Source organism: Garra rufa, chromosome 21 (genome assembly GCF_049309525.1).
Source record: "Garra rufa chromosome 21, GarRuf1.0, whole genome shotgun sequence".
In the NCBI taxonomy this organism is placed as follows: Eukaryota; Metazoa; Chordata; class Actinopteri; order Cypriniformes; family Cyprinidae; genus Garra; species Garra rufa.
Window position 1 is genome coordinate 6,454,692 of NC_133381.1, and position 13,780 is coordinate 6,468,471.

The 13,780-nt window shown below is 32.0% G+C and overlaps 1 protein-coding gene across 1 annotated transcript in view; it reads right to left on the minus strand.

Moving 5' to 3' along the window:
* Positions 1-516: 516 nt before the first annotated feature.
* Positions 517-13,780, minus strand: part of LOC141295207 (nesprin-1-like) — a 42,482-nt gene continuing 29,218 nt past the window's right edge. The window contains exons 35-40 of the mRNA XM_073826409.1: positions 13,274-13,485; positions 11,637-11,837; positions 11,424-11,552; positions 11,122-11,334; positions 7,818-7,910; positions 517-705 (exon numbers count right to left, since the gene is read on the minus strand). Of these exons, the coding sequence (XP_073682510.1) occupies positions 667-705; positions 7,818-7,910; positions 11,122-11,334; positions 11,424-11,552; positions 11,637-11,837; positions 13,274-13,485 (887 nt within the window). The 3' untranslated portion in view covers positions 517-666. The remainder of the gene's footprint in view (positions 706-7,817; positions 7,911-11,121; positions 11,335-11,423; positions 11,553-11,636; positions 11,838-13,273; positions 13,486-13,780) is intronic.

The window sequence follows — 13,780 nt, forward strand, 5'->3', positions numbered from 1 at the left end:
AACAATGACAAATCCAATAAAATCAACGATCGTTTTAAAACCAAAGGATGACCACATGCCAAAAATACATATAAAAAATAATTGCAATATAGAGTTCATAGATTTTTCATCTTCTTTTTTACAAGTTATTCATTTGATACAAGCAATTTTTGTACTCTAAACTTGATATTTCCATGATTAAAAAAGGCCGTTAGACCTTATTAACTCACAGTGTTGAGTTAATATCCTACACTCTAGTTTCCTCCTTCATATCAAACATGGAAGAACATCAGTAGCACTAACGACAGCAGTTTTCAGTGCAATAGGCTTCGTTCTAACATCTATACGAGACTCAGTGACATACTGTAGAATTAGCAGCTGTATTTGCTGTACAAGGACACGATAATGGCTGCCAAACTTAATGGCAGTTGTCAATTTTAGAGGGAAACCCAATGCTGAGCTGCCGTTTTGACTCAAGCTCATATTGGCGGAGGCCCCTTGGTGTAGCTGAGCATCGGGTGGAAGGAGCGGGCGAAGTTGTTGAGTTGGGCACATCTGTAGTCGTCCTCAGACATAGGCACGAGACAGGCCACCACCAGCACCAGCAGCAGGATGATCTGCAGCGGCAGTGCGGCCCAGAGGACACGTTTCAGGAAGGTTTTGCACCAGGATGGTGGTTCGTCCTCGTCAGAATGGGAGGAAACGGATCCAGCGGCGTTGCGAGACCTGCTACACACGAGACGCACAAAGAGGTGGAAATGCTTAGAAGTAAAACTAGGAGAATGAGAGAAATTGCATTGGTTATCTAGCTATTTCTAACTTTAGCTGAGGAAAATGCTTTTGTAAATTCACAAATCACAAAAAAACTTTCAGAGTTTCTCTCTACACTTTTAAAATGAAAGGTTCATTGGATATTGGGCATTGATGGTTCCAATGAAGAACCCTTAAAGGAGTAGTTCACTTTCAGAACAAAAATTTACAGATAATGTACTCACCCCGTTATCATCCAAGATGTCCATGACTTTCTTCAGTCATAAAGAAATTGAGTTTTTTGAGGAAAACATTTCAGGATTTCTCTCCATATAATGGATATGTATGTTGCCCACGAGTTTAAACTTTCAAAATGCAGTTTAAATGCAGCTTCAAAGGGCTCTGAACAATCCCAGCTGAGGAAGAAGGATCTTATCTAGCGAAACGATCGGCTATTTTCTAAAAACATTTCCAATTTATATACTTTTTCAGAATCAGAATGAGATTTATCGCCAGGTATGTTTACACATACTAGGAATTTGTTGTAGTGACAGAAGCTCCACAGTGCTACAGAATGACAGTGACAAGACAACACAGATTATAAAAAGAACATATACAAGTATACAAGACAGACAGTGTGCAAAAATAGTAAAGACACAGATCTGTACATAGAGTATACACAGAGCTAGAGTACACACAGTGCTAGACAAGATGATCATTTGAGGTTAAAAAGTATATAAATTGTAATTTTTTTTTAAATAACTGATTGTTTTGCTAGATAAGATCCTTCTTCCTCAGCTGGGATCGTTTAGAGCCCTTTGAAGCTGCATTTTGGAAGTTCAAACTCGGGGGCACCATAGAAGTCCATTATATGGAGAGAAATCCTGAAATGTTTTCCTCAAAAAACATAATGAAGAAAGAAAGACACAAACATCTTGGATGACAAGGGGGTGAATACATTATCTGTACATTTTTGTTCTGAAAGTGAACTACTCCAAAATGTGGAACCAAAAATGGTTCTTCCATATTGCATTGCTATGAAAATCTAAAGTTGGAACCTTTACTTTCAAGAGTGTAAACAGGCTTTCATATTTACTGCATGGAATAATTTCTCTTTACATATTTCTTGTACATACAGTTGAGGTCAAAAGATACAACCACTTGATTCTTAATACTGTGTTGTTACCTGAATGATCCACAACTGTGTTTTTTGTTTAGTGATAGATGTTCATGAGTCCCTTGTTTGTCCTGAACAGTTAAACGGCCAGCTGTTCTTCAGAAAAATCATTCAGGTCCCACAATTTTTTTTGGTTTTTCATCATTTTTGTGTATTTTAACCCTTTTCACCAATGACTGTATGATTTTGAGATGCATCTTTTCTCAATGAGGACAACTGAGGGACTCATATGCAACTATTACAGAAGCTTCAAACGCTCACTGATGCTTCATAAGGAAAAACAATGCATTAAGAGATTGGGCACGGTGAAAACTTTTAAACAGAATGAAGATGTGTATATTTATCTTATTTTGCCTAAATATTATATTTTTCATTTAGTACTGCCCTTCAGAAGTTACAAAGATACTTACATGTTTCCTGGAAGACAAAATAAGTTACATTTACCCTGATCTTCAAATTCCAAAAGTTTTCACTCCCCAGCTCTTAATGTATTTGTTTCGTTCTGGAGCATCAGTGAGCGCTTGAACCTTCTGCAACATTTGCATATGAGTTCCACAGTTGTCCTCAGTGTGAAAAGATGGACCTTAAAATCATACAGTCATTGTTGGAAAGGGTTCAAATACGCAAAAATGCTGGAAAACCAAAGAATTTGTGGGACGTGAAGGATTGTCCTGAAGAACAGCAGGCAGTTTAACTGTTCAGGACAGACGAGGGACTCATGAACAACTATCTCTAAACAAAAAAAGAAAAAAATAGGATCAATCAGGTAACAAACAGTATTAAGCATCAAGTGTACAGTATGTAAACTTTTGAACTGAGTTATTTTTATAAATTCAACTATTATTTTCTCCTGTGGACTATATGTAAACGTCTTTTATGTGAAATATCTTATTCAGGTCAGTACTAAATAAAATGTAATCGTCATTTTATATGATCCCTTTTATTTTGGTAAAAGAATGTACATGTAAACTTTTGCCCTCAACTGTATTTATCTCTAACACTATTATATGACATTTGGGAACACGATAGCTGCCCAAGCTTGACACAGATAGAGTTAGTTTAAAGTTTTCAGTAGCATTTAAAAGCAAAAGGGACATTTTGAGAGTTTTTGTTGTCATATGCCTTTTTGGTTAAAGCGCTGTTAAACAGAGAGCATGCTAACAGGAAAAAGTGCAGCTTAATAGTTTTCAGCTTAAGGCGAAGAGTTTTGCTTAATATCTGTACTGGGGTTGCTATGGCCTAATGGTTAAAAAATATGCTGGAAAAACTAAAATGCTGTATGTTCGAATCCAAAAAGATGCAATTCACGAGATACTTACACCTTGGTTACACCAGACAAACTGACTGTAATAATAAGTCTACATCACTACATTGCTTTAGATACAAATGACAATGTACTAATAATTTAATTGGCCGCCTTTGAATCAAAAATCAATAGAAAAGTGACAGTCATTAGTTACTCATCTTTACTGCAATGTAATACTGTATATATCTTCTTTTAAGAAAAGTCTCCAAAATATAAAACATTATTTCATCCTTATCATTCTGCGCATCTTTTTCATCATTCTCTTTTGTTTACATAATTTTGAATATTATACCGTGTTAGTTATTTCTCCATGTTATATAATTAATTATTCTAAAGTGATCCTAAAATAAGAGTTTAACTAAATAATTTATAATAAATTTTTTTTAAATGTTTTGTCATAATTTGCTTAACTTATGAGTATGACTTATGATTATATTTTACTAAAATATAACAAATTAATTAAATAACCTATAATCATTATTGAACTTTTAAAAAGTAGTTAAATGACAAGTTATAAATATAAATATGTATACACAGACACAAACAATATTATAGTTTTTTAATTTATATATTATTAAAATAATTTAATTTTTATAATAGAATCATTTTAATTATTTTAATCATTAAAAACACACCTACATCACAGTGATAGTTTGTAGATTTATGTTTCATTGTATTATTGTAATAAGAATCTGATGAGAATTCTAACAAATTAAATAAAAAAATAGAAAAAACAAAACAACATCTTGACGAAAAAATTATTAATAATATAATAATTATAATAAATAAATTAAAACATCCGGATGCATTTCTTATAATTAATAATTCAAATTCTGAGGGGAAAATGTCCATTATAATGGCTAAAATAAATAAATAAATAGCATGTGCTTAGAATAGGACAATATTAGGGAAAAAAAATCAAAATATTGAGAAAAACGCTTCTAAAGTCTAAATGAAATTCTTAGCAATGCATATTACTAATCAAAAAATAACTTTTTATATATCAATGGCTGGAAATGTACAAAATATTTTCATGGAACATGATCTATTTAATATCCTAATGACTTTCTGCATAAAAGAAAATGGATAATTCTCACCCATACAATGTATTTTTGGCTATTGCTACAATTATTATTATTATTATTATTATTATTATTAAACTTAATTATTTTATAATAAATAATCATTTTTTCTAATGTCAGCATGACCCACTACAAAACAGCTATTTGTGGATAACCATGTTTAATACAAAAAATCTTTTATTTTAACTATTCAATTTTTTTATTATAATGTAATTATATTGTGAATATGCATCTTTAAGAGAAATATTGAGATTACCTTTATTTATGGGACAATTGTTTAAAAATAAACACTTTTAACACTAAATCTTAACAATTATCTTAAAAATATTACTAAACTTAAAAAAAAATCTTGTCGCAATTTCACTATGATCCACTACAAAAAAAGTAAATAATCACATTTAATGCTGCCATATGAAGGTAAACCAGATTTTGCAGCTCCTTTAAATGATTATCATCATTAAACTTATTTTATAATGTAAAAAATCTCGTGTTCAATGTTCACCATAACCCTGTGCATGCTGACATATCATGGGAAATCAGATTTTTTGCTCCTATCAGAGCAGTCCCACGGGTAGAGAGTCCTGACATTGAGTGTCTGTAATGCACAGTCATGTTTCTCTAGCATGTCATCAAACTGCACGGATGGCAGATTGGAAGAGGGAGAAGATGATTGATTAGTCGGTGAAAGAGCAGATGTGACACACCAGAGAGAGAAAAAGAGAAAGAGAAACCGTTGCCAAGATTGTTCATTGCAGACGCTTGCTGAATAGACAAGAAAAATGAACGGCTCAGCAGCAAGCAGCCTAGCGCATCCATATTTACAGCCGAAAAAAAAAAAAAAACTGCACGTTTTTGGTCTTAGTACTGTCTATCTCAGCTCCCTATCCTGAGCAGTGTCTAGAATCACAGAAGATGATGGAAGTCATCAGCATGAGCCTGTAGGTTGCTAATATTTCAGCGTTGCGTGGTCTGTCAGGTTTGTAGGACACTGTCCACTTAGGGGTCAACCCAGAGCTATTAGCGCTAGGGGCCTAAGGTCAGCTCATGGGTTGAGTTCCATTATCTTCCGAGTGTTCTAGAAACCAGGAGAAAGGTACCTGTGAAGTGGACTGCTCACACAGGCTCCGGGCTGTGACAGACTACTTTTGCCCCGTGGCTGTTTGCAATGAACAGGGGGGTAAAAGAAAGAAAGAATGTTTCAGTCCAGGCAAATAAAGACAAAGCTACTGATGAAAGAACCCAAAAAAAGAAGAGCACCAACGAAATCAAATGAGGGGGTGACAGCACCTCTATGGAGACAAAGAAACTGGTTCTTCATGACACCCACTTCTCAGAAAGTTTTCAAAGGGCTTTGAGGAAGTTTTAAGCTCATTTCAGACATTTTTTCGGTTTGCAAGATTCAAACTCAAAATGTGCCAAAAACATGCCACAGGTCATATTTTACCAAGGAAGTTATGTATTACATAAAGGCCATAACGCAAGAAAAAAACATATTTTATGTGCATTATAATGGTAAAAAATAAATTAATTTTAACACATGGGCTTTAAAATTAATTATTTTATTATTATTATTATTATTATTATTTATTATATACACAATATTACATAATTATTGAATATTGTAAATATTGCTAACAAAAATTAAATAGCATGACAAGCTTTAAATATGTACACATAATATTATATTTTTTAATTATTATAATTTTTTTAAAAATATAATATTAATTATTATTTAATTATTTATAGACCTACATCACAGTGATACTTTGTAGATTTATGATTCATTGTATCATTGTAATAAATAAAATAAAAAAATAGATAACAAAAAATCTGAATGCATTATGCAATAATTTGAGGGGAAAATGTGCTTTAGTGTCATTATCTTATTATATGTGTATTATAATGACAAAAATAAATAAATAGGTAGCATGGGCTTTAAAATTATTTTATTTTTATTTATTATTATTATTTACACTATACTATTATTAAATATTATAATATTAAAAACAAAAATTAAGTAGCATGACAAGCTTTAAATATATGTATATAGACCTGCACACATACAGACAATATTATACTTTTTAAATTATTATATATTTTTATAATAATAATTTTAATTGTTATAATAATTTAAAATATACCTACATCACAGTGATAGTTTGTAGATTTATGATTCATTGTATTATTAATAAATAGTAATAATAAATAAATAAAATAAAATAGAAAAAACATTTTTTTTAATAAAATAAAATATCTGGATGCATTACGGTAATAATTTAAAGGGAAAATGTGCTTTAATGTCATTATCTTATTATATATGCAGTATAATGGCATTAAAAATAAATAAATAAATAAATAAATAGCATGGGCTTTGAAATTCATTATTATTATTAAATATAAATACTGCAAACCAAAATTAAGTAGCATGACAAGCTTTAAATATCAACATGTATACACACACAAACAATATTATACTTTAGTTATTCTGATATTTTGTATAATACTTTTTATAATGATATAATGAAAAATATACCTACATCACAGTAATAGTTTGTAGATTTATGATTCATTGTATTATTGTAATGAGAATCTGATCTAATTCTTAAAAATAAAAAAATAAAAACAAAAAGAAACAAAACATCTGGACGAAATTTTTTTTTTTTTAAATAAAATAAAAAATCTGGATGCTTTACAGTAATAGTTTAAGGCCAATATGTGCTATAATGTCATTATCTTATTATATGTGCATTATAATGGCAAAAATAAATAAGTAGCATGGGCTTTAAAATTATTTTTTAATTATTACTATTATTATTATTATTATTACATACACAATATTATATTATTATTAAATATTGCAAAAAAAATTAAGTAGCATGACAAGCTTTAAATACAAATGTATACACACACACACACACACACACACACACACACACACACACACAAATATTATACTTTTTTTAAATTATAATATTTTTATAATAATTGTTATAATTTTATAATAATTTAACTTATTATAATATAAAAATATACCTTCATTTTCTTGATGCTAAATTTATTTTCATATTTTTTTCTTTTAATTTTAAGGTAAATATGACCTGGACATGTTTTTATTTTTGTCACAGAACCAGTATTCCTTGATGACTACAGTGTGGGAATCTAGAATAAACATGAATATGGGGAAATGAGTGGAGGAACAAACCAAGCCAGAATTTAGGGGTGTGATAAGGTTGTGACTAGTTGTTTTAATGATGTAAAACTAATTTGGATCAATCAATAGGATGTAGAAACACAACAGGGACGAATCACATCTCCAGTTCTGATTCGGCTCTTGCATTAGAGGAGAGCATGCTGGGAAGGTCCTGAGTTTTGGAGGAACTCTGAACAAGTATACTAATAAGGTGTCAAGTGTGTTTTTGGAGGCCAAGTTCCAGGGACATTCAAGTGTCAAACTATCGGCTCAACGTGACAAGCAAACACTGATCTCTGGAGGGCCCAACAGAACATGAGGGTGATGTGTTACCGATCGCTGGCGACTGGGGGTGCTGCGTCCAGACACGGGGCTCAGGGAACCGGAAGTGTCCAACTCATCAGCGGATGACCAAGATGACAAATCCTACAGAGATTGTGTGTGATGAGCAGGATTGGAGAAAGAGAGCGTGAGAAAACATAAACTAGACTGCACATCAGGGTTAAATAAAACTAAAATAATAAAAAAAAAAAATTATCGAGTAAAAAAAACTTTCCTCAACTTTAACTTTTATTTATTTTATAAATAATAATACAAATATAATATAAATGTATACATATATAAATTAAATACAACAACATAAACTTATTTTTATGATTTCATATATATATGACAACAAAACAACTAAATTGCTAAAAGTTTGAAATGAAAATAGAAAAAAATGTTTTAATTAAAAACAGAGAATACAAAAATAGGCTACCACAATAATATTGAAAGACCTTCTATATTATATAATATAATATAATATAATATAATATAATATTTAGTAATTTATTTATTTATTAATATAGGTTACAGAACTACCTAAAAAGGTAAATTTATCACAATTCATTCAATCTTTTAGATATAACATAATATAAAGTCATTTATGTCATTTATTATTTAATATAGGTTATATAAATCACCTAAGAAAGGTAAATTAATCACAATTCATTCAACCTTCTTGATATAATATAATGTAATATAATAAGTCATTTATGTCATTATTTATTATTTAATATAGGTTATATAATCATCTAAAAAAGGTAAATTAATCGTAATTCATTCAACTATTTAGATATAATCTTTCAACCTTTATAATATAATATAATAAAATCAGTAATTTATATGTAATTATTTATTAATTAATATAGGTTATATAATTACCTAAAAAAGGTCAATTAATTAATTACTAAAACTTTTAAATGAAATTGAAAGACATTTAATTTAAAATTAAAACAGGAAATACAAAAATAAAAACTACCAAAGTAATATTCAAAGGCCTCCTATATAATATAATATATTATAATTAGTGGTGGGCCGTTATCGGCGTTAACGTGCTGCGTTAACGTGAGACTCATATCGCGCGATAAAAAAAATATCGCCGTTAATCTATTCTCAAAGTTGGGTTGGGAGCTGGGTCTAAACTACGCAAGATATGATGACTTTCACTTTGATATTTTAGCGCGGATGACGTATATCTAGTTGAATTGCACTGTAGGGGGCGAGAACGAGTCTTCAACTTCTGTGAAATGACCACAAATGAGACGCGCAGACATGAGGTGCGTTCCATTCGACCGTAAGTGGACTGCGAAGTGGACTTCACAGGGTATTCCGCCATCTTAAGTGAGATTCCAAATCGAAGGGAGCGAACATGTTCAGTTCGAAGGGCACTGCGAACGGCATAGGGAATAAGGGAACATCGGTACTTCACTTCACAGGAAGTGGACGGGGAAAACTACCCAACTGTCATTGCGCACCGCGTCACCAGTTTAAAGTAATGATGGAGCAGAGCCGTTGGAGTTTTTTTAAAGGCTCTGAAATGGAGCGGTTGCAATAAATGTTGTTATTATTATACAAATTAGAGTGTTTATGAATGGTTATGGCGTTTAATGTTACATTTGCATATTGTATTTTATGAATGAAAGTAAATCTGGCGAGGTGAAGATCTGTTTTGTTTTATTTAATGTTACCACAGGATAGTTAAATATAGGCTGTGTGTGTGGGGAAAAAAGTGCGTGAGATAAGACCACAAAAATCTGTTAATCTGTTAACGGTCTAAACATATACATTTGGACTATATTTTTTAGATACATACGTTTATATGTATTTTATATGTATTTAAATTTGAAATTAAAACAAATTACAATATTTATTTATGTTAAATCATAATCTGCGTGACCCTGCCGTTGATTTGCTTTGATGACGTTTCAGGGCATTCCAAATGAGCGATTATTGTCAGCGAAGTCCACTTCAACGGATATACCGTGCTAAGGGAGTAGGGAGCAGTGAACACTGCATAGGGACCCTGTCGATCGGAACGCACCTATGGATGCAGTTATGAAGCCGCTTCAGGGCAGGTGCGTGCATTGCTATACCCTTTTTACTGGGGCACGTGCCCCAGTGAAAATCTGCTGTGCCCCAGTAAAATCTCAAGTTTGAGTTATAATTTACTTTGATAATCCCGAAATAAAGACATTAAACTATATGCAACAACTGAATTGACGCTTCTAAAAGCAACGCAGTTTATTGGAAGATGAACGCAGATAGGCTATCCATACCCGCGCGCCTGTATATTTTACTGGAACGCGCACGTCGTACAGCCTTTTGCGCAGAAGTACTTGGTTACACAAGTTTGTATAGTTAATTGGGTTGTAAATGCAATTGTCAAGCAGTTTGTAATGCATTTTGGAAACAGGAGATGAGCGCCTGATCTAATGCGCCACCTGGCTTGAGAAACCCGTTCTCAAAGACTTACTTTTAGTCATTATTTTAGCACACATATTCTGAATGCCTTCAGCAGAATTCAAATTAGTCATTTTAATCTAGATTAATCTAGATTAATTTCAAGATTTAATCTAGATTAATCTAGATTAAAAAAATTAATCTATGCCCACCCCTAATTATAATATAATATAATATAATTTAGTCATTTACATTTAATTATTTATTAATCAATATAGGTTACAGAACTACCTAAAAAGGTATATTTATCACAACTCATTCAACCTTTTTGCTATAATATAATACAATGTAATATAATATAATAAGTAATTTATGTCATTATTTATTATTTAATATAGGTTACATAATCACCTAAAAAGGTAAATTAATTATGATTCATTCAACTATTTTGATATAATCATTCAACCTTTATAATATAATATAATATAATCAGTAATTTATATGTAATTATTTATTAATTAATATAGGTTATATAATCACCTTAAAATAAAAAGGTAAATTAATAATAATTTATTCAAGTTTCAAGAACTGTAATTTTATTTTATATGGTATTGTTCTCTATTTTTTTTTTTCAGTTTATATTTTGATTTCTTATTTGTTTGCATGCATTTTAGATTATTCTAATATATTAATAAAATCAACAATAACAATAATGATAATTTAAATCATTTTAAATCATCCTGCGGCCCATCCTTCTCCTGGTTGAAAACCACTAATTTAGAAACATTTCGATCAATTAATTCATTTGCATGAAATTAATTTCAGGTTTCCAGGCACTAATGCCATTTTGCTCAAAACAGGCAAACTGTGTGCATCTCTGTTTTTGTGTCAATTCTGGCAGTCAGTAACTCACCTGCTGGCTGCTGCTGATGTCCAGGGTCTTCTGCACCTCTCTGATGTCTCTCGTCACCTCCTTCAGCAACATTTTGAGACGGTTCCCGATCACATGCACCTTCTCTTTGGCTTCCAGACAGTCGCTGCCCTCCGAGTGGACCAGCAGCTGAAGAGACATGTCCTGCAGAGACGCCACCTTCAACTGCGTGTCCAGCAACTCCCGACGGATTATCTGTTGAACAGTCAGTAAATCATTAAAAACAAGCCATGCAAGTTAGAACCCAAAGGCTGTACAAACAAAAAAAGAGAGAAGTCGTTTACCAAAAGCGTTTTGTGATGCTCCTGTAGGGTGTCATTGTCCTGAGTGTGGTCAATCGGGACAATCTCATTCCTCCTGCGATCGATGTTCTCCAGCCAAAGAAGGAGACCGTGACTCATCTCATGGAAGTCCTAAAGATTAGGGAAAGATTTGTGATTTTAACCCTTCAACATTTATGAAAGCAAAATGCTGAGTTGTTGGCAGGTGTTTCTTACCTGGCATTGCATGAGCGCATGCTGGAGTGCATTCCTCCACTCGTCCAGAGAGCTGCTGAGACGCTCCCAGCGGTTGTTCATCTCTTTCAGCCGTCGCTGCAGGTCTCGCGCCTCCTCGCTGTCCGATTGCACAAACTCAGCACTGCAGAGGTTAATGGACAGCACGATGGCCTTGCGCTTGTCCAAAGCCTTCTGCAGCTCCTGCATGGAGTCACAGGTCAACAAAGAAAAGTGTCAATGCCAAAATACAATAATAAACAAGCTGGACAACCAACAAACAATAAAACAAAGAAAACGCTAACCCTTATAAATGAAAACAGTGCTTCAAATAATATATCATGGCATTAGAGTTATTTTAGTACTATTTATATACTGTTACAGTATTTATAAAAAAATTGAATTACTGTGTATTTTTATTGTAAGTAATTTCTCATGTGCTTTTAGTCATTTTTTATTAGACAGATGTCATTTATTTCAGTTAGCTGTCATAAATAAATTTTCTCATTTTCATTTGATTTTTTGGTAACACTTTTCAATAAGGTGTCATTTGTTAATGTATTAACTAACATGAATGAACAATGAACAATACATTTCTTACACCATTTATTCATCTTTGTTAATGTTAGGTAATAAAAATACAGATGTTCATTGTTTGTTCATGTTAGTTCAGAGCGCATTAACTAATGTTAACAAACACGACTTGTGATTTTAACAATGCATTAGTAAATGCTGAAATTAATATTAACTGAGATTAATAAATTCTGTAGAAGTATTGTTCATTCTTAGTTCATGTAAACTAATGTAGTTATATACTATTCGTTTTTGTATTTTCACTTTTAATTTGAATTTATTGTAAGTAATTTTGTTATGTGCTTATGTCATTTTTATTAGTTTGTATATTTCTATATAGCTTTAATTTATTTTTATTTCAGTTTTAAATTTAGTAAGTTAAATGTCATCATGTTGTGAACGCGCTCAGGACAGTTGAACGCTGCGGTGAATCAAAGGTAAATAATGATATAAATATTGTTTCGTTTTTTGCACAGACCGATCGTTTTGTGTCTTAACACCTCAATGTATCGTCACGAGCCGCAAGGTTTAATTTGGTTTTGTCTGTGTATGTTTTTTTTACTCTTAAAAATTTGGTAACCATTGACTGCCATTATAATGACTGACAGACTCCAACGGTTTGAGTTAAAAATCTTTGTTTGTGTTCTACTGAAGAAACAAAGTCATCTACATCTTGGATGCCCTGGGGGTAAGCAGATAAATAGCATTTTTGGATGAATTATTCCTTTAATAAGTTTCGGTTTGACCGTATATATAATGAGTAGTTTTATTTCATTTAAGTTTCTCAAGTTTATGTTGGATAACAAACAAACAAGAAAACGAAGACGTTTAAGTTTTAGCAATTTTATGTGTTTTTGTCATTTTTATTATACAATATATAATTTAGTATTGCTATATAGCTTTTATTCGGATTTATTTTAGTTTTATTTCGAATAATTCTAGCACTTTGACTTGCATGTTTTGGCATGTTCAAAGTTTTTAATTTTATAGCTTTGAGCTTTATTTCAATTACTGTTAATATTAAAATGATAGCTTTAGTTATCAATAACAGAACTGGAGTGCCTGACCTTGAGTTTCTTAATGCGTATCTCAATGGTCTGTATGTCCGTGCTGAGGTCCAGTCCCCGCTGCTGCTCCAGCTCTTCTTCTGCCTGGTCCAGCCAGCTGCAGATGCTGTTGAGGTCGGAGTTGAATTGCTGCCACTGCTGCATGTTCTGCTTCATGCGCATCTCTTTACTGAGAGCCTGAGCCTGCAGCAGCTCCCAGCGCTCGATCACACCTGCACAACACAACAAACTCTTCATGAATGCATCTGGGTTACCCTGCATAGTAACATTAATACATTAAATACTGGATCTTTCATGCAACATATCTGATCTTTTATGCAATGTATAGCAATGCATAGCTGAAGTCAAAAGCTTACATATACCTTGCAGAATCTGCAAAATGTTTATTTTTTCATAAGAAAGATCAAACAAAATGCATGTTATTATTTATTTAGTATCCCTGGCTCTTAATGCATTGTTTTAGTTGCATATGAGTCCCTCAGTTGTCCTCATTGTGAAAAGATGGAT